General features: G+C 33.5%; 1 protein-coding gene across 1 annotated transcript; it reads left to right on the forward strand.

Annotated features, from left to right (window-relative positions):
- Positions 1-9,663: 9,663 nt before the first annotated feature.
- LOC149149752 (heavy metal-associated isoprenylated plant protein 12-like) lies at positions 9,664-11,902 on the forward strand. The gene is made up of 2 exons (XM_089440266.1): positions 9,664-9,742; positions 11,589-11,902. Exons 1-2 carry the CDS (start codon positions 9,673-9,675, stop codon positions 11,900-11,902), a joined length of 384 nt encoding a protein of 127 aa, XP_089296392.1. The 5' UTR covers positions 9,664-9,672.
- The last annotated feature ends 15,888 nt before the right edge of the window (positions 11,903-27,790 follow it).

Raw genomic sequence — 27,790 nt, forward strand, 5'->3', positions numbered from 1 at the left:
TTTCCCAAAACATTGGGTGGTATCCAATCCCAAGCCTCCTGCTATAAAGAAAATTACTTCTGCTGATATTAGAGAAGAACCCTCCTCTGCTATTCTTTCTTTCCCTCGAAGATCAACTATTGATAGGCAAAGAATAGACCAAATGTGCAGAAGTTCACCATTGTATAGAAACCCCGAATTTGTAGATACAGCCTGCTCCAGTTCTAGTTCAAACTCCTGTAAACATATTTCATTGTTTGAATTCGCACAATTAGTAAATTTTTCCTCTCTTGAAGTAAAATGTCCAGAGTGTCATTTCCTTGTTAACCTCAATCATCTTGCTGATATTGTCATGCATAAAAACCATAACCCTAGGACAAGAGATGCTCCACCTACCACTTCTATAAATCCTTGTCCTAATCCTAAATGTTCAGATATACCTTTTCCCCATGAAGCTGAACATATCATGATGATGCATGAGCTTACTACTTTGGAAAAAGAGGATCCAAGGTTAACAAAAATCTTGAGCACATTGAGGCCAGCAAAGCCTAGATATGGGCTTGGATTCCTAGAACAAGCAAATGGACTAATCCCTGATTCAAGATTCGACCCAATTCCAGATGATTATAAAAAACCTATTGTAATGGAAATGCATAAGTTTTTTACATTAATGGATGGTTGTACCAAACATAAAATTGGTGGTGGATGGATGAAAGCCATGTTAAATTGGGATCTTCTTACTCATCCAGAAGCTAAATCTTTTGGTTCTGCTCATACTATTGAAGAAAAGGTTAAGTTGTCTCATGAATGGAAACAGTATATGGAAGAAACAAATTCCTGGATATCTTTTTATTCTTGGAAAAATATGAGACAGAAAAAATATGTTATGATGGCCGATGATAGAGCCTCTACTTCATCACTTCACTCTTGGTCAGCCTTAGATGGTAGTAAGGTTGAGACAGTAACTACCTTCCCTCCCTATAAAGGTATTGTCTTAGGAGAAGGTCAAAATTCTACAAAGGCCATTTCTATTGTATTAAAGGATGATAATGCCTTGGGAATAGATGGCAGCATTCAAAAGGCCATTGAACATATAAAATGGACAAGCACATCCATTAAAGGTCTGGAGATGAATGTGATAAAATCTGCCGAGGTTAAAAATCAATTTGATGCCATGTAAGTTTCTTTGAATGATGTAAATAAAAATTTCAATGATGTATAGTTTACATTTTCAGTTGTTAGAGGATATACTAGAGAATCCTTGGACAAGATAGAAGAAGTAGGAGAGAAAATGGAAGAACAATTTGATTCCACTAAAGGAATAATAAGTGAACTAGCAGGGAAAATAGAAAAGATATCACTATCAAAGATAGACAAACTAGTTCCAGACTCCTTTTTATGCAAAAGAAGCGTAAAGATAGAGGACCCAGTCAGACCAGTGGACAGATTTCCATCCTTATTTCCTAAAGAAACGGTAGTATCACAAAAGGAAGAATCTTTAGAGCATGTTTCTCTGGCATCATTATTTCAGGAAGAAGAAGAAAAACCAGCCAAGGTTCCTCCCATCTATGAGCCTTTAGAAAATCGGTTCAATAAATATCCGGCTCCTAATCTAGTTGGATAAGGGAAACTTCTAGAGACACATACATTCTTCCCAGAATCCCATAAGGAATGGAATATTGATAATATTAGCATTGGCCTAATCAGAAAACTAATTGATGTAATGTTTTCTGAATATAAGCTAATGTGTCTCAGGGGTAAGAGCGAAATTAAAGCATGCAAAACCATCATATAGTGTTTGACTAGAACACTTCTCAGATGGTGGGAAATAGAATCATCCCCAACCTTAATAGCTAATATGGAAGAAGAATGCCTTAAAGATACAGATGGAAATATCATCCATACTACAGATGGGTCAGTTCAAAGTAATATGATCGGAGCTTTGAATTCAATGATCTTAGAGCATTGGTGTGGCTCTGAAGAAGAATTGGCTGACAAAAATGAGGTTATATTAATGAACCTCAAATGTAACAAAATGTCACAAATTGAAGACTTTCACAAAGATTGGGTGCAAAGGATATATGAAGTGAAAGATTCCAAAAATTTATTATGGAAGCAGGTATATTTTGTAGCCCTACCATCTAGATTTGTTGATTATATCAAACTGCAAGAAGTATTTCAATTACCATTTCAATCATATACCTGGGGAGAAATTTATTCTCTCATTACAAAAACATTGGTCAGTTTGTGCACCAGTTCTAAAGTAAATAGATCTTTAGAAAAGTTGTCAAGGCTTCCAGATAGTAAATCTATCTGTAGCAAATATGTTCTAACCATTGATGATCCTTTGGTTAGAAAAAGGAAAGCCAAAAGGCGAGCCAAAAAAGAATATAAGCAGACTGCCAAATTCTATAAAGGAAAATCATCAGGAAGAAAAGCCACACCAAGGACCAGAAAGGGACACTACATGTATGTGCCTAAGACACATTACTATAAGCCTTCCGATATACACCTACATACTTCCAAACAAGAAAAATGGAATAAGCTTACATGTTGGATTTGTGGTAAGTCGGGACATACATCTAATTTATGTCTAGTAGGCAAAGAATCAAAGAAGAACAGAGGCAAGAAAAATCAATTTCTAAGCAGACAGGAAAAAGCTGTCAAAATAGAGAGCCAAACACAAAGCAGAAAGTGTGGGTCTAAAAATCATGACACAAATCGCTGCCCAAATATTTCAATCACAAAACATCTACAGCAACAACAACTAGAAGAGTCATCTGGTGACTCCTTCAGCTCTTCATCAAACTCATCTGGGGAAGATTTACATGCACATATGCAAGCTTGTGCATGCTCAAACTCAGAAAACTGTGCAAGTCCTTATGATTCCGATTTTGATTTTTACAATGAATCCTCTATTGAGGAAACACACATAGCACCACCAAAGGAGAAGGTGTTGATGGCCGTAGCCAAAGAAGAAGAATTCAAGATTGTTTCTCAAATCCGAGCAATGGAAGAAGGTGATATGAAGGAAAGATTTACTGCAGCTTTCATGGATCAGCTAGGTCTATCTAGTTCTTCCAAAAATATTGCCAAAAAGCCATTATTTGTTGATGCCTCATTTGAGCGAAATACCAAATACTTCTAGAAACATCAACCACATGAAAAGGTTCACTCACTCAATTTGGGGGAGGTAAGTAGAGAAATACACCATCTTAAATCTGAAATTTCTAGTTTAAAATCTAGAATTACAGAATTAGAAAAGGGAAAATAGCTTGAAAGTGTTCCATATTGGAACACTACAACCTCCTACCAAAACTCGAATATAGAAATCATTGAAGGGAAGAAAGATCCTATTCTGGGATTTAGAGAGATGAGGATCATGGCTATTGAATATCAGTAGCACCATGTAAAAATAAATATTTGTATGCAAGGAGAAATGTTTTCACTGACTGCACCATTAGATTCTGGTGCAGATGTAAATATCTTAAATTCAAAATTTATTCTAGCAAAATACTGGATTAGTGCAGAAAGGAAAGTTTTTGGTTTGAGGAATAAAACACTCAGATATAAAGTATCAAAAGCTTCTGTATGTTTTGACCAACATTGTATAAAGCTCAAGTTTGCAGTCTTAGATATACCCATTGATTGCATTTTGGGTAATATCTTTCTAGCCGCAGTTGAACCCCATGGTTCAATACGATTAAAGAATAATAAAGCTAGCTACTTCATTACAACCCCAACTTTAGATGGAAAGACAACAAGGATTGAAATGCCTTACATCACAAGCCCAAGGATTTCAACCATGCTCCAGACAATCAGGGACTTGGATAGAGCTAAAGCAAAGTTAATAGATTTAAAAGATCTGAAGTCTTCAATACAAATTGAAGAACAACTGAAAAGTCCTCTAAACAAAAAGAAAATTGTTGAGCTCAAAAAGACAATAGAGAGCGAATGCTATTCAGAAGAACCAAATGCCTTTTGGCATCGTAAATAACACGTAGTTTAACTACCGTACAAAACATAGTATTCTGGGAAGCCATGAAAAAGCAGAGCAATCCCAATGAACAAAGAGTACAGGGAGCTATGTGAAAAAGAGATAAAGCAACTCCTGAACAGAAGACTCATCAGGGAATCTGACAGTCCTTGGAACTGTTACGGATTCTATGTAAATAAAAGATCAGAACAGGTTAGAGGCATCCCAAGGCTTGTAATCAATTACAAACCTCTGAACTCTATTCTTGTAGATAATACATATCCTATCCCCCACAAAGGTGATTTGATAGGGAGGATAGCGGGAGAAAAAATATTTTCAAAATTTGATTTAAAGTCAGGCTTTTGGCAGGTCGCCATTTCTGAAAAAGATAAGTTCAAAACAGCCTTCAGCGTGCCTGCAGGACATTACGAATGGAATGTAATGCCTTTTGGATTGAAGCATGCTCCCTCTAAGTTCCAGAAGGTGATGGATTCCATCTTCAAACCTTACTTTGATTGGCTCTTGGTCTATATTGATGACATCTTAATTTTTTCGAAAAATATTCAAGATCATTTCAAGCATGTACAGACATTTGTATAGTTGGTAAAAAGAAATGGTTTGGTTTTAAGCAAAAAGAAAATAGAGGTATTCCAGACCTCTGTAAAGTTTCTTGGCCATACCATATTCAATGGCCAAATATCCTTGCAGAAACATGCATTAGAATTCTCTAAAAAGTTTCCTAATATTATTATTGATAAAACCCAACTTCAGAGATTTCTAGGATGTCTAAATTATGTGAGTAAATTCTATCAAGATTGTGCAAAGGATAGAAGTTTGTTAAATCAAAGGCTCAAGAAAAATCCACCTCCATGGACTGAGGCGCATACCAAAGTTGTTCAACGAATCAAAGGTAAAGTCAAGACACTAAATATCCTTTATGTTGTTGATGACAATGCTTTCAAGATCATACAATCAGATGCAAGAAATATTGGTTGGGGATGCATCCTCAAATAGCAAAAGGAAGTTGTGGAACAAATTGTATAGTTTTCTTCAGGAACTTGGAATCCAGCAGAACAAAATTATTCTACTATAGAGAAGGAAGTTAAAGCTGCCTGGAATTGTATAAATAAATTTGAGGTAAATCTTGTAAATAAAAAATTCCTGCTAAGGACTGATGCCTTGGCTATGAAAAAAGTCTTAACCAAAGACATTAAAAAGCTGGGAGAAGCCAAGTTTGCTCGGTGGCAGGATTTGTTCGCCAACTTTGATTTCGAAGTGGAGCATATTAAAGGGAAAGAAAATTATCTGCCAGATTTTCTCAGTAGAGAATTTATTCAGCCAATTGAACATGTGATGATAATAGTAACAGAATGGGATCAAGGCCAACAAAAAGAAGTGCTTAGAACAATTCCAGATAATCTCAGTTGGTCAGAATACAAAGAAAGTTGGAAGCCCACTTGGAAATTAAGAAATACAAAAGTATTAGATGCTAATCTCCAAGCACACACTGATATATTACATATAGTACCTGAAAGAAGAGTGTACCCAAAAGGGAGCAGATGGATCCACGATATGGTCTATTCCAATATCATAAAGGCTGCAAGCCAGGCACGAGATTCTCTTCTACATGACTTTCATGATTTGACTATGATATGGTCACATGGGGGAACCATAAGTGGGGTCTATGAAAGATATTTTTCAATAAATCGAATGAGGAACACTTCTTGGCCTTTTCGAACACATAGTGCAACACTATGGCCCGGAAAGGACCCCAGCCTCATCTTTCCAGACACAGTCTATGATTTCGGCATCTATAAAAGATTGTGGTGGGAAATACTAAAGAAAGACAACAAAGAAGAAACCCACTACACTAAGATAAATTTTGGAACTACAGGAATCATGCAACGGAACCAACAAAGTGATTGGATGCGGGATTGGTGGACTGATTATGGTATGAACAGAACAGGCATAGATCCTATTTACCATGAATCATATGTTAGAATGGGTTGTGATATATGTTTTGAACACAATATTCCTGATTGCTTCCATTCTCCTTATGAGACTGTTAAAGACATGTTTTCTCTCCCAGATCGATATCCTCTACGAGATAACGAGGTGTTAAAAGAATATATGAACAGACATCACCAATGGCTTATTCTCACAAAAATTAAGCATCAAATTATATTAAATAAGCCCATGATTGTGAGAAGGATTTTTACCAAGGCTTGGGATGAAAATGTGTATAAAAAATTTCGGTTTCCCAAAATTACAGTTTTTTAATTTATTTTTGGTTCTTGTGGACTTGTCCGTAAAAGTCTCCATAGTGTAAAAATGATGTCCAGTCACAAGGACAATTTGTGACCGTATTTTCCCATGGGCTTTTCCTGTTAAAAAAGAATCCACTTTGTACATTTTATTCTCCATAGATTTGTAGTAATCTTTAGTGATGAGATTCGGAGCTTCTCCGACTTCTAGTGTGCTTTGAGCCACATCTCGTGATCTGACATATTCATTCAGTACCAACTTTGTCATCCCATTGGTCAGATGCTTGTCCCCTCCTTTATCTATATAATAAAGGGAGTAAGGCTCATCCGGGGAATTTAGAGTTTGAAGAGTTTTAGAGTTGAGAGATTTTCCTGCTCTGCAACTGTAGACTATGGTCTGATCTGCTTGCATCATGAAGAAACCTCAAAGTCTTAGGTGATCTGAGAAGCCCGCACATCTATGTGTTCCGCATAGGTAAGAACCTAAAGTGGCCAGATCTATAGAGAGTCTATCTTTATGAGTATTAAGAGCAGTGTTCAAAGACTGAGTCTGTGATCTCGCCAAGTAGCCTCCAGTAAGCTATCTCCTAGCTGAGTAGCTAAAGTCTGGTAAATGCGAACACAGTCTATCTGAGGATTGAACTGATTGTAATCTTTCTGTAATCCATTTCTGAAATAATATAATAGAGTGTTATCTTGTTTTCGTGTTTGAGTACTTGTGCTTTATCAATGATCTGTTGACGTAGTATCTACTTAAGTTACTCTGTATTGAAGTTCGCCAGAGGTTCGCTAATGAACAAAAGGGATGCCAAACCATGTAAGGTGAGGAAGCCGTTGGAAAAGGTCGACAATGCGAGAAATGTGCTAGTAGGTTCCTGTAAATCATAGTAAAGTGGCAAAAGTAGAGAAGAGACTCAGCAAGGCCTAGCAGCTGTGTTGCTGTTGCAATCTTCATTGAAGCCCTGACGTAAAATTGGTATTAGAGCCAAGCGTTTGGTTCAGGTTAGTACTCTGAAAAACACTCTATATTAAAATGGAACCTTTTAGAAAGTATATTTCTTTCCATGAAATACAAGAAAGAGAATCATTTGTTCAAGAAAATCCCCTTAGGGATATATTCGAATCTACATCTAATCGAGTTTTAAATTCTTCTAAGTTAGTGTATGAGAAAACACAGCCCTCTGCTAGATGGAAGCTACCTAGAATAAATGCATCTGAAGTCTACTCAGACATGTCTCCTTTTCATTTAAGAGTTGCAACTAGAATTTCTATTAAGGAATCTATAAGCCAAATTCAAGAAAATTCCAATTGTGTCCAATCCATTCCTCTTCTAAATTCTAAACAACTTCAGGCCGAGGCAAAAAGACTAAAAACCCAGTACCTTCATTTGGGTTGTATACGTATCGGGATACATGCTTTAACACATCAGGGTCTAAATACATTTGTCTTAGCCACTGTTCGAGATTTGACCCATAACAAATACACTGACTCATTGATAGGTGGGATTGTAGCTCCTCTGTCCAATGGCCTTTTCTATTTTGATTGTTATCCTAATTTCTCTGTATATGTTTTCGATGAAACAATTGAAAGTATTCTTCAGTTGCAAATCCAGACAACTAGATTTGACATGGCCAAAAAGAGGCACAATATTGCCATACAAACCAGAGGTTGCTTCTGTCATACAAACACCCTATATCTTGCAATCATAGATGCCCCCAGCAAAGCGTCAAAAGCAAGTGTAGTGGTGTTAACAGATTCTTGAAATCAAAAGATTGAACACCAAACTATAATATGGGAAGATCTTACTTTCCCAAAACATTGGGTGGTATCCAATCCCAAGCCTCCTGCTATAAAGAAAATTACTTCTGTTGATATTAGAGAAGAACCCTCTTCTGCTATTCTTTCTTTCCCTCGAAGATCAACTATTGGTAGGCAAAGAATAGAACAAATGTGCAGAAGTTCACCATTGTACAGAAACCTTCAATTTGTAGATACAACCTACACAAGTTCTAGTTCAAACTCCTGTAAACATATTTCATTGTTTGAATTCACACAATTAGTCAATTTTTCCTCTCTTAAAGTAAAATGTCCAGAGTGTCATTGCCTTGTTAACCTTAGTCATCTTGCTGATATTGTCATGCATGAAAACCATAACCCTAGGATAGGAGATGCTCCACCTACCACTTCTATAAATCCTTGTCCTAAACCTAAATGTTCAGATATACCTTTTCCCCATGAAGCTGAACATATCATGATGATGCATGAGATTACTACTTTGGAAAAAGAGGATCCAAGGTTAACAACAATAATCAACACATTGAGGCCAACAAAGCCTAGATATGGTCTTGGATTCCTAGAACACGAAAATGGACTAATCCCTGCTTCAAGATTCGGCCCAATTCCAGATGATTATAAAAAACCTGCTATAATGGAAATGTAAATTTTTTTTACATTAATGGATGGTTGTCCCAAACATAAAATTGGTGGTGCATGGATGAAAGCCATGTTAAATTGGGATCTTCTTACTCATCCAGAAGCTGAATCTTTTGGTTCTGCTCATACTATTGAAGAAAAAGTAAAGTTGTCTCATGAATGGAAAGAGTATATGGAAGAAACAAATTCCTGGATGTCTTTTTATTCCTGGAAAAATATGAGATAGACAAAAGATGTTATGATGGCCGATGATAGAGCCTCTACTTCATCACTTCACTCTTGATCAACGTTAGATGGTAGTAAGGTTGAGACAATAACTACCTTCCCTCCCTATAAAGGTATTGTCTTAGGAGAAGGTCAAAATTCTACAAAGGCCATTCCTATTGTATTAAAGGATGATAACGCATTGGGAATAGATGGAAGAATTCAAAAGGCTAGTGAACAGCTAAACTAGACAAACACAGCCATTAAAGGTCTGGAGATGAATGTGATAAAATCTGCAGAGGTTAAAAATCAATTTGATGCCATGCAAGTTTCCTTGAATGATGTAAATAAAAATTTCAATGATGTACAATTTACATTTTCAGTTGTTAGAGGATATACTAGGGAATCCTTGGACAAGATAGAAGAAGTAGGAGAAAAAATGGAAGAACAAATCGATTCCACTAAAGGAATAATAAGTGAACCAACAGGGAAAATAGAAAAGATATCACTATCAAAGATAGACAAATCAGTTCCAGACTCCTTTTTACGCAAAAGAAGCGTAAAGATAGAGGACCCTGTCAGACTAGTGGACAGATTTCCATCCTTATTTCCTAAAGAAACGGTAGTATCACAAAAGGAAGAATCTTCAATGGGGATTGCAGGAGAAGAATTGCTTCATCCGAAAATTCTTCCTCAGTTATTGCTTTTCGGCGGTTGTACAAAATGTCCAAGGTAAGCGAGCCGCTATTTATACCTCATTTTAGTGTTTAGGTGGTTATTTGACAATCAATTATGCATGTGATTATGCAGAAAATCATGTTGCAAGCAGAGTTAAATTGTGAAAAATGCAAACAGAGGGCGATGAAGATGGTTGCAGGGATTGAAGGTAAAATCCCTGTTAATTTCTTTGTTGATGTGTGTTTCATTGAGATAAACAGAGTTTCAAAGAAGTTGTTCTGTATTTTTTTTATTTTCATTGGAAAAATAATTTTGCTTTGTCAAGTGGTTTGAGTTCATCAAAGATTACATCAAATTTGATCTATGGTTTGAGAAATAGCTATTTAGAAGTATCAAAATGAAATTCTTGTTAATTTTTATATTTATGTGTGTTTCGTTGATTTTTATTGGGAAAATATTTTTTCTTTGTAAGTGGTTTGAGTTCATCAAAGATTACATTAGGCTTGACCTGTGGCTTGAGAAATAGTGACCTATGGGCATCAGTATCAAATCCCTGTTAATTTTTATGTTTATGTGTGTTTAGTTGAGATAAACAGAGTTTCACAGCCGTTGCTATGTACTTTTTGATTTCTAATGAAAAAATATTTTTGCTTTGTCAAGTGGTTTGAGTTCATCAAATATTACATCAAGCTTGACCTGCAGCTTGAGAAATAGCCACCTATAGGCAGCAAAATCAAAATTGCACAGGGATGACACCCTATACCAATCTTTAACATGACTGGATTTTTGCCCAAGGAATTTAGAAATAGTAACCTTTACATCATAGAGTAACTTAACATTACACCCTATGATTGCTTTTTCTAGGCCAGTAGGCACACATATATTCATAAAATGTTCTTTTTGTTGTCACTGTTTGGACAGAGGTCTCGATACTTATTGGTGTCCCTATGCCTAGTGACTTTGTCTTGATTATGGATTGCTTCACCACTTGGTTGCTACATGCTAAGGCACACCAGAATGTTTCACTATATGTGTTATGGGGCATATGGTGAGCATGAAACACGTTTATTTTTTAAGATAAACAACATCATTTCCAACTGGTGGCATTGAACATTGTTGAATATTTCCAAGAAGTTGGCCCATGTGTCCACTTGGATCCTGGAAGGAACATCACATTGGTTGATCTAGACAACATCTTCTCCATCTGCCATTTTTATGGGGCCACCTCAGGGGACTTTTGTGGCTGTGGGGTTTACCTTTCACTTGATCTCACAACTCATTACCACTTTCATTAGCATGGTGGTGATGATGACAATTGCAGAGCGTAATTGATAGCTCTATCAGGTGCACCGCATGTTTCCTCATGACTGGAAATGGACAACCTTCTGATCATGGGTGACTCACTGGTAGTGATCAATTAGATTAAGGGGAAAGACTCGCTGGAGGTTCCTTCCCTGTGCAACTAGATGCAACAAACCAATGATCTCATAACGACCTTCTCCCCTGTCACCTTTCAGCATGTATACAAAGAACAAAACACTTTGGCCATTGCATTTTCCAAATGAGGTCTTCCTCTTCCCCCGGCTTCATGGTCTACGAGCTGGAGGTTGATGGTTGGGAGCAATTACTAGACTACTTTGAGATCTAATTTTGGAGTATCATCTTGAATGTTTTCTGGTTTATTTCTCATCCCATAGAAGATTTTTTCTGCAAACTGTTCCCTTTAATGAGACCAACTTTTAACACTGTCTGGTTCGATTCCTAGACCATATTACCATATTACATTTTTTTCTGTTACGGTGTATGTGCACTGGTCATTGTTTTGAGTTTTTCTGATGTAGAGTTTGTACTCTGCACCTCACTAACCACACCTAGATTTGATATACACCTGATATATGTTCTCTGAACTATTACACAGGATAAAGCACCTTGCCATTGTAAAACTTTCACACTACAAAAAAATGCTCCATTTAGACAAATATCAAAATTATTTAAAAAAACATATTTCAAAGTCGCAATAATGTGTACTAAATTTTACCACGTTTGTGAACCAGGTGTTCAATCTATCGATGTTGACGTGAAGAATAATAAAATCACTGTAGTTGGAGACACAGATCCCGTGTGCCTTATTGCTGGTCTCAGAAATTTCGGATCGGCAGATTTGGTGAGCGTTGGCCCTTTCAAAGTCAAACCGGAGAAGAAACCAGAGAAAAAGCCCAAGCTTGTCAAGCCGGATAAGAAACCCGAGAAGGAACTGGATTCCAAACAGAATGTGACTTATATCGTTCTTCCACCAAGCTATGATCACTGTAGCGGCTACACTTATTACTTGAGCGATGAGAACCCCAACGTCTGCTCCATTCTTTGAATCGTTTGCTCCATCTCCGACTCTTTTTTTGTATGGTAGTTTAAATAATATTTTCTCAGGCTAGGGTTTATCATTTAATTCTTGAGAAAATAGTATAGGTTCATACGTTTGTCATTTTCTCGGGGCACAGAACACATACGTAGTCTTCCTTGCATACATCTTGATGCAGTGTAGCCTCTCGGCTTTTGTATTTTAAATTCAATGACTGTAATAACATGTTTGGTGTTGACAAGATTAAACGCACTTCCGCGACCTACATGTTATTTTGGGAATACCATTTTGGTTCAGCCATGAGTCATTTGAGTAATTAGGGTATACAGGTATTTAATTTATTGATCGGTTGGGTTTTATAATAGCATTTTAATGATTTAGTTTGATAGTGAAATATTCAAGATTATCATCTTGAGGATTAATGAATAAATTAAAATAATTAATAAATAGAAATATATATACAGTAGCATGGTTTCAATATTTTTCTTATCTCCATATAATTTTTCTCATATTTGAAGTGTAGAGACTGGTTGGATGCAGAATTGAATTAGTGCATGTAGGCATTATGTCAATTCTAAACTAGATCATTTTCATAGCTATGGGTGCACTGTTAGAATTTTTTTTTATAAAAGCATACATCTTGCTAAGTGGAGGATCATCATTAGAGCTCATTTCAGCCTAAAAGTGGCCTCCTAAGGAAGAATAATAAAGTAATAGTTCAAGTAATAAAATACAAGTTTTGAATATTGGAGGGAAAAGAAAAGAAAAGAAAAAACTACTTTATTTTAATTGTATTTTTGGCTTATCCCCATATAGGTTTGCTCAAATTTGAAGTTTAGAGACTCGTTGGATGCGGAATTGAATTATACATCCAATGAGTACCCATCATGCATACGTTTGAGAAGGTCCGCATTGATAAAAATTGAAGATACATTAAAAAAGTGTGTTCACCATGTTTTTTTAATGTATCTTCAATTTTTATTAGAGTGGGGCTTCTCAAAAGTATGCATAATGGGTACTCGTTAGAAGTGGAATTCAATTTTTCATCCAATGAGTGCTTACACTTGAAATTTGAGCAAACCTATAAGGAGATAAGCTATAAATACAATTAAAAAAAAGTAGTATTTCTTTTCTTCCTTCCAAAATATTTACAAGTACCTATTTTTAAATTTAAACGATTTTGATTGGTTTACATATTATAACATGAAAGTTTCATTGGCACTGTTAGGCTAAAATTTCCTCTAATGACCCTTGGTCACTCTACATTGCTAACATTAAAAGCATCCCCATGAATAAGCCATTTAGATTCAAAGGAGTTCATATCTTAGACCCAAAATTCTTAGATATGGCCAAATACTAGTGCTAGGAGGAAAATGAAAATGAAGACACACTAATGTATTACATTCAGAAAAAACTAAAGAACCTTAAGGCCAAGTTAAATCAATGAATTAGAGAAGCGTTTAGAATATCTTTAAAGAAAAAATGGATTTAGAGGAACATATGATTTGTATAAAACAATGGACCATCATAGAGAGTCGATATGAAGAATTGAAAATAGAAGAAGTCACTCTCTTAACATGTCTAGAAGAATGTAGGAAGCAAGAAGAAATTGTATGGTAGTTAAAATATAGAATTCATTAGCTTTAAGAAGGTGAAAGAAACGCTCAGTTTTTCGACAAATAAATGCTTCTACATCTGCATTAAAATTTAATCTCCTCCATCAAAGACGAAGATGGGTGTAAACTCTTCTATCATCAAGAAATGTAATCTATTATGATCAAATATTATTCCACTCTTCTCACTACAATCCATTTAGAAGATCACTCAGCACATCCACAACTAGTTCGCTAGAGATCAAAATCAAACATGGTGTGTGATATCACCTTGGAGGAAGTGGAGTGGGAGGTAAAATATGTTCCTAAAAAAATCCCTACTCCTAGAGTTATTTACAACAGATTGATTTTAGGCATAATGACACTTCATTGGACAAGACATTCTATCCCTAGTTGAATAATCTAGAAAAGAAACTAAGTTCCTTCCATATCTAAATCCCTCTTTCATAACTGTGGCACATAACTCAGAAAATTATAATTATCCAAGTAGATTTAGGATAATACCACTATATAATGTGGTTTGTAAAACTATTTCTAATGTTGTAGCAAATCATCTCAAACCTTTTTCTCCTTCTCCTATCTCTGAAGAGAAAACATGCTATGTATAGCAGTGACATATCTTTGATGAACTTTTAGTCTCTCACAAAGTAATTCACTCTCTCAAACTTCTTAAATATACATGCATGCTACTTCAGCTTGACTTCGCAAAGGCCTTAGATAAGCTGAGATCATCCTGTATTCACCATATACTTCTAGCCTATTGTTTTTCTAACAGTGGTTCTAAATTGATCGATTCCCTAATTTCCGCTAGTTTCTTCTCAATCCTCATAAATGGTTCCACTTCAATAACGTTTATTCATTCTTTAGGAATTATGAAAGTATATCCCCTCCCCACATTTTTGTTCAATTTATCAACTAAATGATTAGGCTGATCCTTAAAGGTTGTTGTTTCCTCTCATGAAATCAAGGTTTTCTGTCTTTATATTTTTTATCCTCCAATCTCCCATTAATAATATTTAAATGATACAACTCTCATGGGTGTGCCCACAATTTTGGAGTCCATAACCTTCTCTAAATTTTTAGATGAGTTCATGGAAGCCTTAGAAACCTCACTTAATTGGTCGATGTCTCAAATATTATTCTTTAACATTTCCCCCTTGGTTCAAGGTCATATCTCTCACTTGCTTGGGTTTCATCTCTGCTCTCTCTTGATTGAATACTAGGTGATCCTCTTGTATTCAATTATCTACCCTTTAAGCACTAGTCTCATATGCTTCAAAAAATGCCTTGTAAATTGGAAAACTAGACATTCCATTCTCTTAACGTAGTAGGCCATCTAACTCTCCTTAAATCAATTATTTATAATCTTCCTACCTATATCTTTTTGGCTCTTGTTATGCCTAAATCTATCCAAAATTTTATTTTTTTTCTTTAGCACTCCTTCCTATTGAAAGGAGTTTCTTAGGAGAGAAAGTGGGCCCTATATGCTTGGGATATGGTTTTGTTGGCAACATGGTGTTGGCATTGATGTTGATCACAATGAGTTAGCCAGTGATGGAATTGATGTCAATAGGAGTAGAAAGATCGTGCTTGATGTTTTGATGCTTGATAGAGATGTTCTAATGTTGTTGGAGGTTAAGATGATGCTTGAGGATGTGATGACGCAAAACGTTTCAATTCCGAGATTTTTTTTTTTAATGTTTTCCCAACTATAAGTATGGACGTTGTTTAAATAAGGCTAAAAAATGTTTGCAAGTTTTATCCCCGAGATTTTCTTTGGAAATTTCGTGTCCATATCCTGAATTATTGGTGTATACTTTGCATGTGCACTTGTAGGTGTAGAAAAAAAAAAAACTACGGGCTTAACCCAATGAAATTCCCATGGTAAAGGTTGCGATTAAGGACTCTTACCATGACCTATAACATTTACCTTGAATAGTCATAGCCTATCATTCTATTAATGTATGAATGCATTAAAATTTGGTTATTGATTTATTGGTGGATCCGGTTGATGATTAATTATTGATTTAATTGAGCATTTCTTCTCTAGTTATGGTTGAATTGGACTCAAAGAAATTTTAACAAATTGATGGTGAGATCATGGTGGCTTAGTGGTGAAATTTGGTCCATCACATGAGATGTTGGGAATTGTTATTAAATATGTCAGTTGTGGATTGAAACAAGCTTAATAGTGTGATTTCTAGTGATTAGAGTACATATAGATAGTGAGTGAATGATATCGTGGCACTTGCATATGGAGTGAGGTTGAGTATCATGTGCGCATGGATTTGGTGATCGATGTTTGATATTGTGTATACTTGTGTGAATGGATGTAGAGAAGCTAATAGTGCATTGATGTAGCTTAAGATGCAAATCAATGGTGTTAATTAAAATGTTCAGAGAATCAACCTACGTTGGATTGAAAATATTCAGTGCATATTAGATTGAGCTACGTACATATGGAGTAATAGAGTATGGATATAATTTAATGTTGGTTGAGCATGTGAAGGTACCCGTGCATGGACTAATTATATGTTAGTGTTTAGTGTGTAACGTGATAAATATATATTAATAGATGAATCAAATAGCATACCTGTAGTTGCTGGAGAATTGAGGGATGATGTGTTCTTAGAGCATTTGTGTGTTAAGAAGTGGTGTTTGTAGGGGTATTAAATTATACATGGTTGAGTGTGTTATTGGTATGTTATTGTTATAGATTGTATGGCTATTTATTTTCATTTGTATTCAAATATGTTTTTGGGTTCATGTTAAGAAAGTATGTGTGTTGAGATGAGTTCACTACAACAAAACCCTATGATTAGCATCCCTTTTTTCTTCCTTTTTTGTGTCTAGAGCCCATTTTTGGAGCTATTTGTGTCCATTTATAAAATATGGTGCAAAAATTGATGCAAAGTTTGCACCAAGTTTTTCACCAAGTCTTACACCAAGTTTAGCACCACGTATTGCAATAGGTTTTGCATCAGGTTTTACACCAGGTTTTACGCCAAGTTTTATGCCAAGTTTTTTGCCATCCTTTGCACCATGTTTTGCATCAAGTTTGGCACCTAATTTTGTTTCACCAACTTTTGTATCATTTATTGCATCCACTTTTTGCGCCTACACTTGTGTCAACTTTTTCATCATCTCTTGCATCCTCTTTTGCATCATTTTTGAAATTATTTTTTGCATCCATTTTTACATCATTTTTTGCATCCCCTTTGCATCAAGATTTGCATCAAGTTTTGTGTCACATATTGTATCTACTTTTGCATCATATTTTTCATCCGTTGTTGCACCCATGTTTATGTCCACTTTTTGCATCTTATTTTTCATCTTCATTTGCTTCTTTTTTTGCATCTATCATTACATCCACTTTTGTTGTGACACTGTTTGTACCATGTTTTGTACTTACTATTGTACCCATGTTTTCTTCCACTTTTGCATCCATCTTCGAATCCACTTTTGCATCAAAATATTGCATCTATTTTTGCATCCACTTTTGTGTTGGGTTTTGCATCTCATTTTGTATCATCTTTTGCATCTACTTCCATTGCATCCATATTTTTCATCCAATTTTGTTTCTTCTTTTGCACCCATGTTTTCATCCACTTTTTCATCCCTTATTGCATCTTGTCTTGCATCCAAGTTTGCATATTTTTTGTGTTTTTTATTACATCCACTTTCTCATCTAGTTTTGTTGTGCCATATCTGGTGCCTATCATTGAAACCCACATTTTCTTCCAATTTTGCATCCACATTTGCATCCTCTTTTGTGTCCAAGTTTGCATCAAATAATTTTTCTGTTTTTTGCATCCCATTTTGCATCTACTTTTGATGTGTCCAATTTTGAATCTAATTTTGTGTCCACTATTGCACCCATGTTTGTTCCATGTTTACATCAATTTTTTAATCCAATTTTTCCTCCTTTTTGCATCCAAGTTTGTGTCTTTTTTCTCTGTTCATTGTTATATCCACATTTATTTCACAACAATTCATGCTAAGTTTTATGCCTACTATTACACCCATGTTTTCTTCCACTTTTTCATCCATGTTTGCATCCTATTTTGTGTCCAAGTTTACATCAACTATTGGATCTACTTTTTCATCCACTTTTGTGTCAATTTTTCTGTCTTGTTTTGCATCTACTTATGTTGTGTCCACTCTTCATATAATTTTATGTCTATTTTTGCCCCCATTTTTTTTTTAAACTTTTGCATCCATTTTCCAACTCTCATATATTTTTTTCATTGATGATATTTCTTATGACATTAACAATTATGAACAACTGATGACAATGTCAATAATTATGACAATGATGATAATGAAGATGATGACGTTGACATGAATTGTGATTATTATGATAATCAAAATGATGATAAAGATGATGGGGGTTATAATGACAATGATGATGGAGATGCTAATGTCCTTGGAAAATCTTTCCAATTTTTAAATGTTGTCATGGTCATAATCATAGTCATTATCTTTAGAGTCATCTTCCAAGTCATCATCATTTGATCATCATTATCATTATTTTCATCTTGGTAATCATCAACAACAATAATGGCATGAATGATGATTATGATGTTCATGATGAAGTTGACAACAATGATGATAGAAATTACATTAATTACGATGATGGGGATGATGAAAATTATAATGATGATGATAATGGTAGTGGTGATGATGATCATCGATCATCTCTAAAAAAATAAAGTTTTCATTTCTCTTGCATATATCATGTGTCCTAACAACCCTTTTTGAGCACTCATAATATTATTTGGGTTGATGATATTTCTTACGACACCTATAATTATGAACAATTGACGACAATGTCCATAATCATGATGATGATGATGACGACATGAATGGTGATTATGACGATAATGCAATGATGAGATTGATGGTGGTGATTATGATGATAATGAATATGATGACACTCCCTCTAAACTAGGGAGATACTCATAATGAGACAAAAAAGTACTCTCAAGTTGAAATATTCATATAAGAAGGGATCTGGATTGATAAGCACCAACAATGATTTAAATCATCATAGCCAACATTGTCAAAATAGAAAGGCCTTGACTAACAAGTTATATATCTCCATTAGATCATAGCACAATGTTGGGAGGCATAAATTTGGACACCACTGCCTCTTTAGGCACTTACCGCACTAGGATGTTGATCAGGCATGTCCTCACATGATTATTTCCTAATCCACTGTCATAATATTTGACACCAGGAAATGTCGATCCTCATGAATATTCTTATCTTGGATTAATGTACTTGACATAGTCCCAGGTGTTTATCTAATCCACCATCCTCCCTATTGGTGTCTTTAGTAGGCTTACGACTATTAGTCTCGACCATAGTACATGACAAATGGATAATATGGTGTCCATTCTCACTCCCTCTCAACCAGGGAGGAGGCATGCACAAGCATAAGCATTTCTCAAGAATACCCATCATTTTCATTGGGAATAACATCATTAATTTGTTTTCATCACATGATGCCTTTATGATTAAGCATTCATAGATTTGTGGAAAAATATTTCCCCTTTTTGTCATTTGTGATGAAAGAAAATCAAAAAGTGAAAGCCAAAATCATTAAATATACACTATAATGATTTATCTAAGTCTAAAATCTAAGGTTAAAGTGAAAATTTATGTAAACATTATATCTATGAGTTGTTAAAAACTTATGAAAACCTTATTCGCTAAGTCCCATATATAAGAAAAATAAAAAGAAAGAAAAATAAGGCCCAATGAATGGTAACTCATGTATTCACACCCTCTTTGGAAAACATATGAATATATACACTCCTAGTCAGACTTGATCACATGTTTGTGATGGTTAAATCATGAAGTCCTCTTTTCCCCTTTAATTTTCACTTCATCATTTAAGCACCTAATTGAGGATCTAGGTAATTTTTCTTGCCTAAGGGTTTCATGTCTACTCTTGGTTTACTTATGTCACACTATAGTCAATCATGTGATATAGTGAAATACTTAAGTTTGTGGAGTTATTAGAATAGTGTATTAAGTTAGTCACCACACACACATGTATTGCATGTCATTGATCCACATGTGTGGGTTGGAGACTCATTTCTTGAGAAATTTAATGGATAATACTTTAGGGCCTTGATGGTATATCTTACAAAATCTCTTAGTAAACATTGTGATTCATCCTTTCTGTTCCTCGAGACACTTGATAATATTGAAGTCACTCCTAATAATCCACGAAGATGGGGAGTATAAATTACTTGTGCTGGAAACAGAATTGAGAAATAGAGGTTTTCCATTTGTGATATTGGATTCATAGACATTGGATACATGGTAGTAGTCCTCGATGTCAATTAACTAAAATTATATTGTCATAATGTGAAAAGAGGTAAACATAATCAATCACTACTACTTGGAAATTCCTCCCCCATTTCCTAATTGTATGAGGTAGAACCTCGCTTAATATTTTTATTTCTTATATCAACATTATTGATGGGTGATTTCCGTACCATTTTTCTTTTAGGATTATTTCTTTTCCTTTAATATTGAGGTCCCTTATGTTCCATGATACTATTTTCATGGAGAATTTACATAGAAAGGAAGTATAATGTGACTAAAAAAAACATGTTACAAGATTTAAGTTATTGGACAATGCCACTTCATGACTCCTATATTTCCTTAACCTAGGACTAAATGGTGAACTTGATAGCCTTAAGGGAAATTAACCAATGAAAATATCAAAAAGATGTGACTTTTGAATTTATCACATACAAGTTAATATACTAAAAAAAATCCATAAAAGTTTCATCAATCAAAGAATCTTTAAAAAAAAATCCAAAACAATTTCATCAAGCAGTGAAGCATTACATTACAAATTACAATCTATAAACCTTTTGGTAACTTTTTGCTAAACCATGTTCAAAACCAACATAGTTAATTTTAATATTTAACAATAATATGGAAAATAACACATTTTCATAAATTAAATAACATGTTATAAATCCTAAGAAATGTTACTAACACAAAACTAAAAAGCATGCAACTAATGGGAGTGGCCACTCAAGGCCACCAAAAGACAATAAATCTATTAAGACAAGGAGTAATGGGGAAAGAAATCTACAAAGGTCAAAGGAAAACCTATTTTAACTTTATTGTTTTATTAGGTGCAAGTTGAACATCTCAAGATATAATGAAGAGAAGAATTAATTTTATTGAATTAAGAAAACCCAAGCACATTCTATAACTTAGCAAGGAAGAGATGTATAATACCCATCTCAGTGACACAACGCATGGCATTAAGTTACTTTTTTATATATAATTTAAACTTATATCATAAAATCACAAATTTAGCATGAATGGATGTTTAGAATCCATTTTTATAAAAGGAAAATATAATTTTTGTTATTGAAAAAACCAGAAACTAAATATATTCTTTTAGAAAATAAAAAAATACTATACTAAATATATATTAAAAAAAAAAAAAAAACTAAACTTAAGCATATATATATATATATATATATATATATATATATATATATATATATATATATATTAATCTTTTTTTTTAAATTTTGTTTTTTTTTTTTTTAATTTTAATTTTTGTTTATCTTTTTTTTTTTTCTTTTTTAATTTAAAATATTTTTATGAATTCTTTTAAACACTTCCCTCCACTCTATGAAGAAAAAATAATAATATAAATAAGGACGGACCAAAAATATTCCTTTCATTGGTAAGTGTTTCCCACCATTCATTCCACTCGCTCGAGTTATTTCATGAAACAGAGATAAGTGTTATTTCATACTCTTTTGGAAAAGCCTATTGAGATTCTCTTATGATATATCTATTCCTTGATGGAGTCCTTGATATATTGATCAAGTTTTGATTCCTTGGAGATTAATTAGAGCAAAGAAAACATGAGTACTTTTAATTCCTAGTTCAATGCCTCTAATGGTGGACACAAGGCAAGGGAGGGGTTGCTATCGTGGTCATAACTCCAAGTTCATTGTCTCTAATGGTGGACGAGGCAAGGGAGGGGGTTGTGGTCATGGTTGTCATCATGGAGTTTTCTATTTTACATTATATTTAGGGAGTTCAAAGCAATTTGAATGGAACCATTGTCGTCACTAGGTATAATGGATTAAGTGTGATAATGGATAAAATGAAGTAATTATTTGTGAGCATTTGTTCTTGAATGAACATTAGGATCCATCTTATTATAGAGAAAAGTACATGCATTAAAAACAACTCAATATTTCATGTGACATTCATATTGTATGCGACTTATTTTTCATTAAAAACAATTTACTTTTTCATGTGACATTCTTTTTTTGTTAAAAATTCTTCTATTTCTAATTTGAATTACAATTGCAATTTGAAATAAAGCTTCCAATAAATATTAATTTACCAACTCTGCATGGAAATCATAAGAAACATTCACAATATAATATGACGAACAAATAGGTACCTACTTCATATGGATTAAAAAATGCTTCTACTACTTAATGTGAATTACAAGTGTAATCTTAGTTCGATCTCCAATATATCTTAAGCCATATTTTCATTTTATTTTTAGTACTATTAAATGTTATTATGTCTTACCTCATTTTATTGTTAGCATTGTAATAAAAATATGCATTTTGCTATAGAATTAATACTAACATGTAATATTGTTTTTTTTCTAGAACGCTATAGGTAATAACCACGAAGATGATGATATAGACTATGTTTAGATTACATCATATATCAGAGATGATGATGATGATGATGATGATGAGGATGGCAATGGTATGGGTGATGATTATGTGGATGATATTATCAGGATGGTCAGGATGATGATCATGGAAATGATCATGAGGATGAGCTTGGCTATGATTTTCGTGGTACTAGCTAGCCATGCGTTATTTCTTATATTTAGGTGGACGTTTTAATATGGTAATCATACATTTGAATTTTAGTTTATTTGAACAATGATGATGTTACTATTGGTACTATCTTGTTACCTTGTGAATATGTTGAAAATTGTTTACAATTTTTTTATGAAGAATTATTGTGTATGATGAGATTCCTATTTTTTTATGGATGTTGTGAATTTACCTTAGCATAATGATATCTATGAAGCATTTCTATTTGGTAATCTTAAATTGACTTTTAGTTGATTTGATTAAATATGATGATGATATTATCATTTTTATCTTGTTCTTTTATGTATATATTGAAAATTATCCACATTATTTTGATGGAGAATTATTGTGCATGATGATATTACTATCTTTTGATGGATGATGTGAATTTACCTTAGAATAATGGTGTTCATGAAATATTTTGATATGATAATCACGCATTTGAATCTTAGTTGATTTGATTAAGGATGATGAGGATATTATTAGTATTATCTTGTTACTTTATATATGTGTTGAAACCTGTCAATGCTTTTTTATGGAGAATGATTATGTATGATGACATTACTATTTTTGGATGTAATGTTGTGAATTTACCTTGGAATAATGATATCTTCGATAAATGTTGATTTAGTAGTAATATATATATATATATTGAAAATTGTCAATGATTTTTTGATGGAGAATTGTTATATATGAGGATACTGCTATATTTTTTTATGAATGTTGTCAATTACCCTTAAATTTGTTTACAAATACTAAGTTATGAATTTGAATTGTGATATATTCTTAAATGTGTTATACATGAAAATACCTACTCATCATCTTGGAGGAGAATACTATGTTTTTGGTTGAAATACCCCTTTCTCCTAAACTATATAAGCCTATAATACAAGTTATGTACCATGAGGACCACGTATCATAGTCTATAATAAGTTGTCCCCTTCATCTAACTTTTGTTACCAAAATAATAACCACCTAAGAAAAATTTAAGAAACTAATAAAATAATGCCATATAGACAATTTTTTAATATATCATTTTTATTATTCTTTTACCAAAATTACCCCAATAAATGTCACATTTATCAAAATACCTGTATATGTATTTTATATTTAAATTAATATATTAGCACAACATTTAATAAAATTTAAATTAAAAAAGCAAATTCAAAATTTAAAGGAAATTTAAATTTAAATTACCCAAATAAACGTCACTTTTATCAAAAATAACCGTCTACATGTATTTTGTATTGAAATTAATTTATTAACACAAGATTTAATAAAATTTAAATTTAAAAGGAAAATTTAAAATATAAATTTAAGATACTCAAATAAATGCACTTTTATCAAAATAAACATATATTTATATTTTATATTCAAATTAATTTATGAATAGAAGATTTAATAAAATTTAAATTAAAAAAGTAAATTTAAAATTTAAATTAAATTTAGGATTTAGGATTTTATATTTAAATTTATTTATTTAACACGCCATGATTTACCCTTCATTAAAAATATTCTAGATATTCTAACTTTTATAGATTAAGATATTAATTTTGTTTTTAATATTTAATATAGTTTTGGGTCACTTGGGAAGATAAATTAGGTAAGTTATATTATTAAACAAAAATCCACTGCATAGTCACACCTATATGGCTTTTAAATTTTACAGGATTTTAATTGGATTAAACATTATGACATGGAAATTCAATGTTAACATTTTAAAATGAAAATTCCTCTAATGTGAAGAAAAAAGCTCAACTTAACTAGAATTTGACACTCTTGTTCACTTTCGGAAACTCATATGGTGGAATGTGATCTCTTTATCCTCATCTTTAGGTTTTTCCTAAAAAATAAAAGCATACAAAAGTGGGAAAGAGCCATAAAGCATGGGGAAGCTTTTTCCTAAGCACAAAAGCATCTAAAAAGTGGAAAATGCCATTTTTATATGAGGAAACATTATTCACCCAAAATATTTTGCCAAAATTGAAATAATGAGGAAATTGGGAAATCTTCATAGCCTTCACTTTCCTATATATTGGAGACTTGGCCATTGAGGAAATGATGGGAATTCATGTATTGTCATGCTGCTGAAATCTATATTGAGAGGGAGAGTTTTGGAGCTAGGAGTTGGGGGAGGTGTTGTATGGTTGTAACTTTCCTCCAAACCCTTTATTAATGTAGATTATTCATTCTTCCTTCCATATGCTACTATTCATTGTTTACTTATCCTATTTAACTAATGAATGTATGGGATTTTGGTTTATATTTATTTATTCAGTAATATTTATAATATTTATATGTTTATGATAGTTTCAATTATCAAGATATTATGTTGTGAAGTTTTATTTGTTCTCTCTTTTGTGTAGGACCAAGATTTAGAGCTATCTAGGAGCACTTCCCAGATACACTAAAAACTCCAACAAGACCTACTTGGGAGGACTCACATGAATTCATTCTTCTTTTCTTAATCTATACTCTACATCTTGATCTACTAAGAATCTTGAGCCCTAGAACAACCTTTCTCTTAACCAGTCTATCTTAGGTTTCTAGGATAAACTGAGAGGGTTTTATGTTCATCTAATGGCGCATTAAATCCTATTGCAAAATGATATTTAGAAATTGTAATATATTTCACTATGTAATAAAATTAGTAAAATGGAAGTAAAAGTAAAACTCTAAACAAGAAGCCAAAAGTGGATGTAACCATCGATGCAAAATTAGGAGTAGAATTAGATGTTAAACTAGCCATTAAAACAAGATGCAAACAATGAGACAAAAAGGGTTTTAAAGTAGAATTAAAAAAGGGTGTAAAACTAGACACAAAGAAGGGAACAAAATAGGGCATACAAAAAGATACCAAATTGGGCGCAAACAAGGATGTAAAAATGGACACTGTTATCACTGAAAAGATTTCAAAAGAAAAGGGTAAGGTAAGGAAGAATTGGTCTTGGTCATTCTCATGCTCCTTTCATGCGTAAGAAGCATTTGGCAAATTCAGGGTCAGCATACATTAGAGTTCTTTGAAGGCTCAAGCAAGGCAAGTAAGGTAATCCTAAATTTTGATATAGACTACCTTTTGAAGTTTACCTTAAAGAATGGTGTCAAGTTATTTAGTTTTGAACAGCCTCATGTCATATGGAAGAGTCATTAGAAGATAAATAAGCTCAAAACAGTCAAATTTTGGCATTAGAAACTATGTTTTGTGATTACACAGCAGTTTCATAGCGCGCTACGAAACTGCTGAAGATGATGCCTAATACACAGTAGTAGCGTGCTACGAAACTACTGTAGCTGCATATTTTGAGGAAGATTGACCAATTTTGAGGGACAAAAGGGAAACCTTTTTGAAAAGGAGTTTCTGAAGAAATATCATTTACACAATACAAGCAATCCAGCAAGGGCAAACGAGCAAAGGAAAAGCATATATGAATCATAAACCATTTGTTATAAAAGTGATCACAGCTAGTATTGTTCATTATCCTTCAGGCAGCATTAAAGAGGTTTTATCTTCACACGGGTGCATGGACAAGGTCTACAGCACATGAAGAACATGGCACTTCAATACATTTTTGTGTAATCAAAGAAGATCCTTGTGGAGACCAAAAGCAAAAAAGGAGGAACTTTCTCTCCTTGTTTTTACCAGTCAATTTCTAGAAGCGTTTCTGAGCAGTTAAAAACTCATCTCTGAAACGTGAAAGAGGTTTTCATTCTTAAGATACTGAAGTACAAAAACCTCTTCCACTTTCTTCAAATCCATTATTATTTGAGATAAATGAATGATCAAACTTGCACTACGAAACTGCTATAGGTGAAATTTTTCACAAGCATATTTTTACACCTGTTTTTCAAAGACTCATTCTGGGGCGTAGGAAATATGTTTCAAAAAACCAAGAGAGGTTTTTGTTCCGCATGGATTTTTTCACAAAAGCCTCCTTCAATTTTTCTAAATACATTTTCTACGGGAAGTTATGAAATCTGTCCCAAGACCTATTTTTCAGCCAGAACAAAGCAAGGGATAGTCTCCTAGTTACTAGGAACAACAAAAGGATGATTCATCCAGGGCTAGATGGAGGGTTATGAGCACAATCAAATTTGACTTCATGGAGTTATAGGTGTCAAAGAATGCTTTAAATTTTTAGATAAGGTTGTTGTAATCATAATAAGGAGTTACACTCCTAGTTGTATTAGGTCTCTAGGACTCCTAGTTAGCTGTCTTTTGTATTAAATAGTTAGTTTTAAGTGTCAATAGGTGTCAAATTAGGAGGAATTCGAATTCCCCTCATGTTGGAGGAAGGAATCTACATGAACTCTATATATGGGAGAAGAACTAATGTATTAAGGGTTGGAAATTTATTGAGAAAAGCTCTGATATTTGGCTTTATGTAAAAGACTCTGTTTCTTAGTAATATAGTATTGGATTTGCTTCTCAGGAATCAAAAGGAATTCGATGTGATGAATGTCTTGTGTTGTCTTTTCCTATTATCTACAGTGTTATGAATGTGTGATTACTTAGAAATCACTAACAGTGCTCTAATTTCCTTCATATATTTGTAAACTGTGCTGGCCTTCTATGCATTTGGTGTGTTCTACATATGTTGGATTCTGAATGCCCTGACTTCTATGAAAACCTAACCTTACTGTCACTACTGAAGCATATCTGACTCCATAAACCCAATGGATACTTAATAATTGTGTTTCAACCTCTTATACTTGTTCATTTTGTTTCATAGAGTTAGCCATCTTATTCATTTTCCAAATCTTTAATCTTGTGAGAGAGCCCTCTCAGGTTGAGGAGGCTAAGCCTTAGCCTAAAGTAGGTTTGAAAGAGTTACTTAAAGTCTACATGATCAGCAACCTATTAGGTCTGGTTTTGAGATAACAGACACCAAAATGAGGATGCAAATAATGGTGTAAAATTAGGATGAAAAACTGGGTGCAAAAATGATGTAAGAAAAGACACAAAACAAGAAGCAAAATGGGATTAAAAAATGGTGAAACTAAGGATGCCAAAAATGATGCATAACTAGATGAAAATTTAGACTAAAATCTAGGTGCAAAATGAGATGCAAATGTGGACACAAAATGTGGCATAAAAAATGATGCAAATTTGGATGCCAAAAAGGATGAAAAATTAGACACCAAAAAGGATGCAAAATTGGAAATAAAAAATGGTGAAAATTTGGACATAAAATTAGAAAAAATCGTGCGAAAATGGGCATAAAATGGCTCAAATTTGGATGCAACATTGGATGCAAAATGAGGTGCAACAAATAATTCAAAACTTGGTGCAAAAACAAATACAAACGTAGACGAAAAAAAGTGGCTCAAAATTGAACGTAACATTAGACGCAAAATGGGATTCAAAGGTGGACACAACACATGGT

The sequence above is a fragment of the Pinus tabuliformis genome, chromosome 9 (assembly GCF_031772625.1).
Source record: "Pinus tabuliformis cultivar Carrire ecotype Pingquan chromosome 9, CPIR1, whole genome shotgun sequence".
Taxonomy (NCBI): Eukaryota; Viridiplantae; Streptophyta; class Pinopsida; order Pinales; family Pinaceae; genus Pinus; species Pinus tabuliformis.

Bases quoted from the DNA above. Each gene is read 5' to 3' on its own strand.
- LOC149149752 (XM_089440266.1), top strand. From the start codon at position 9,673: ATGTTGCAAGCAGAGTTAAATTGTGAAAAATGCAAACAGAGGGCGATG. The intron at 9,743-11,588 runs GTAAAATCCCTG...TTTGTGAACCAG, and splicing joins GATGGTTGCAGGGATTGAAG to GTGTTCAATCTATCGATGTT.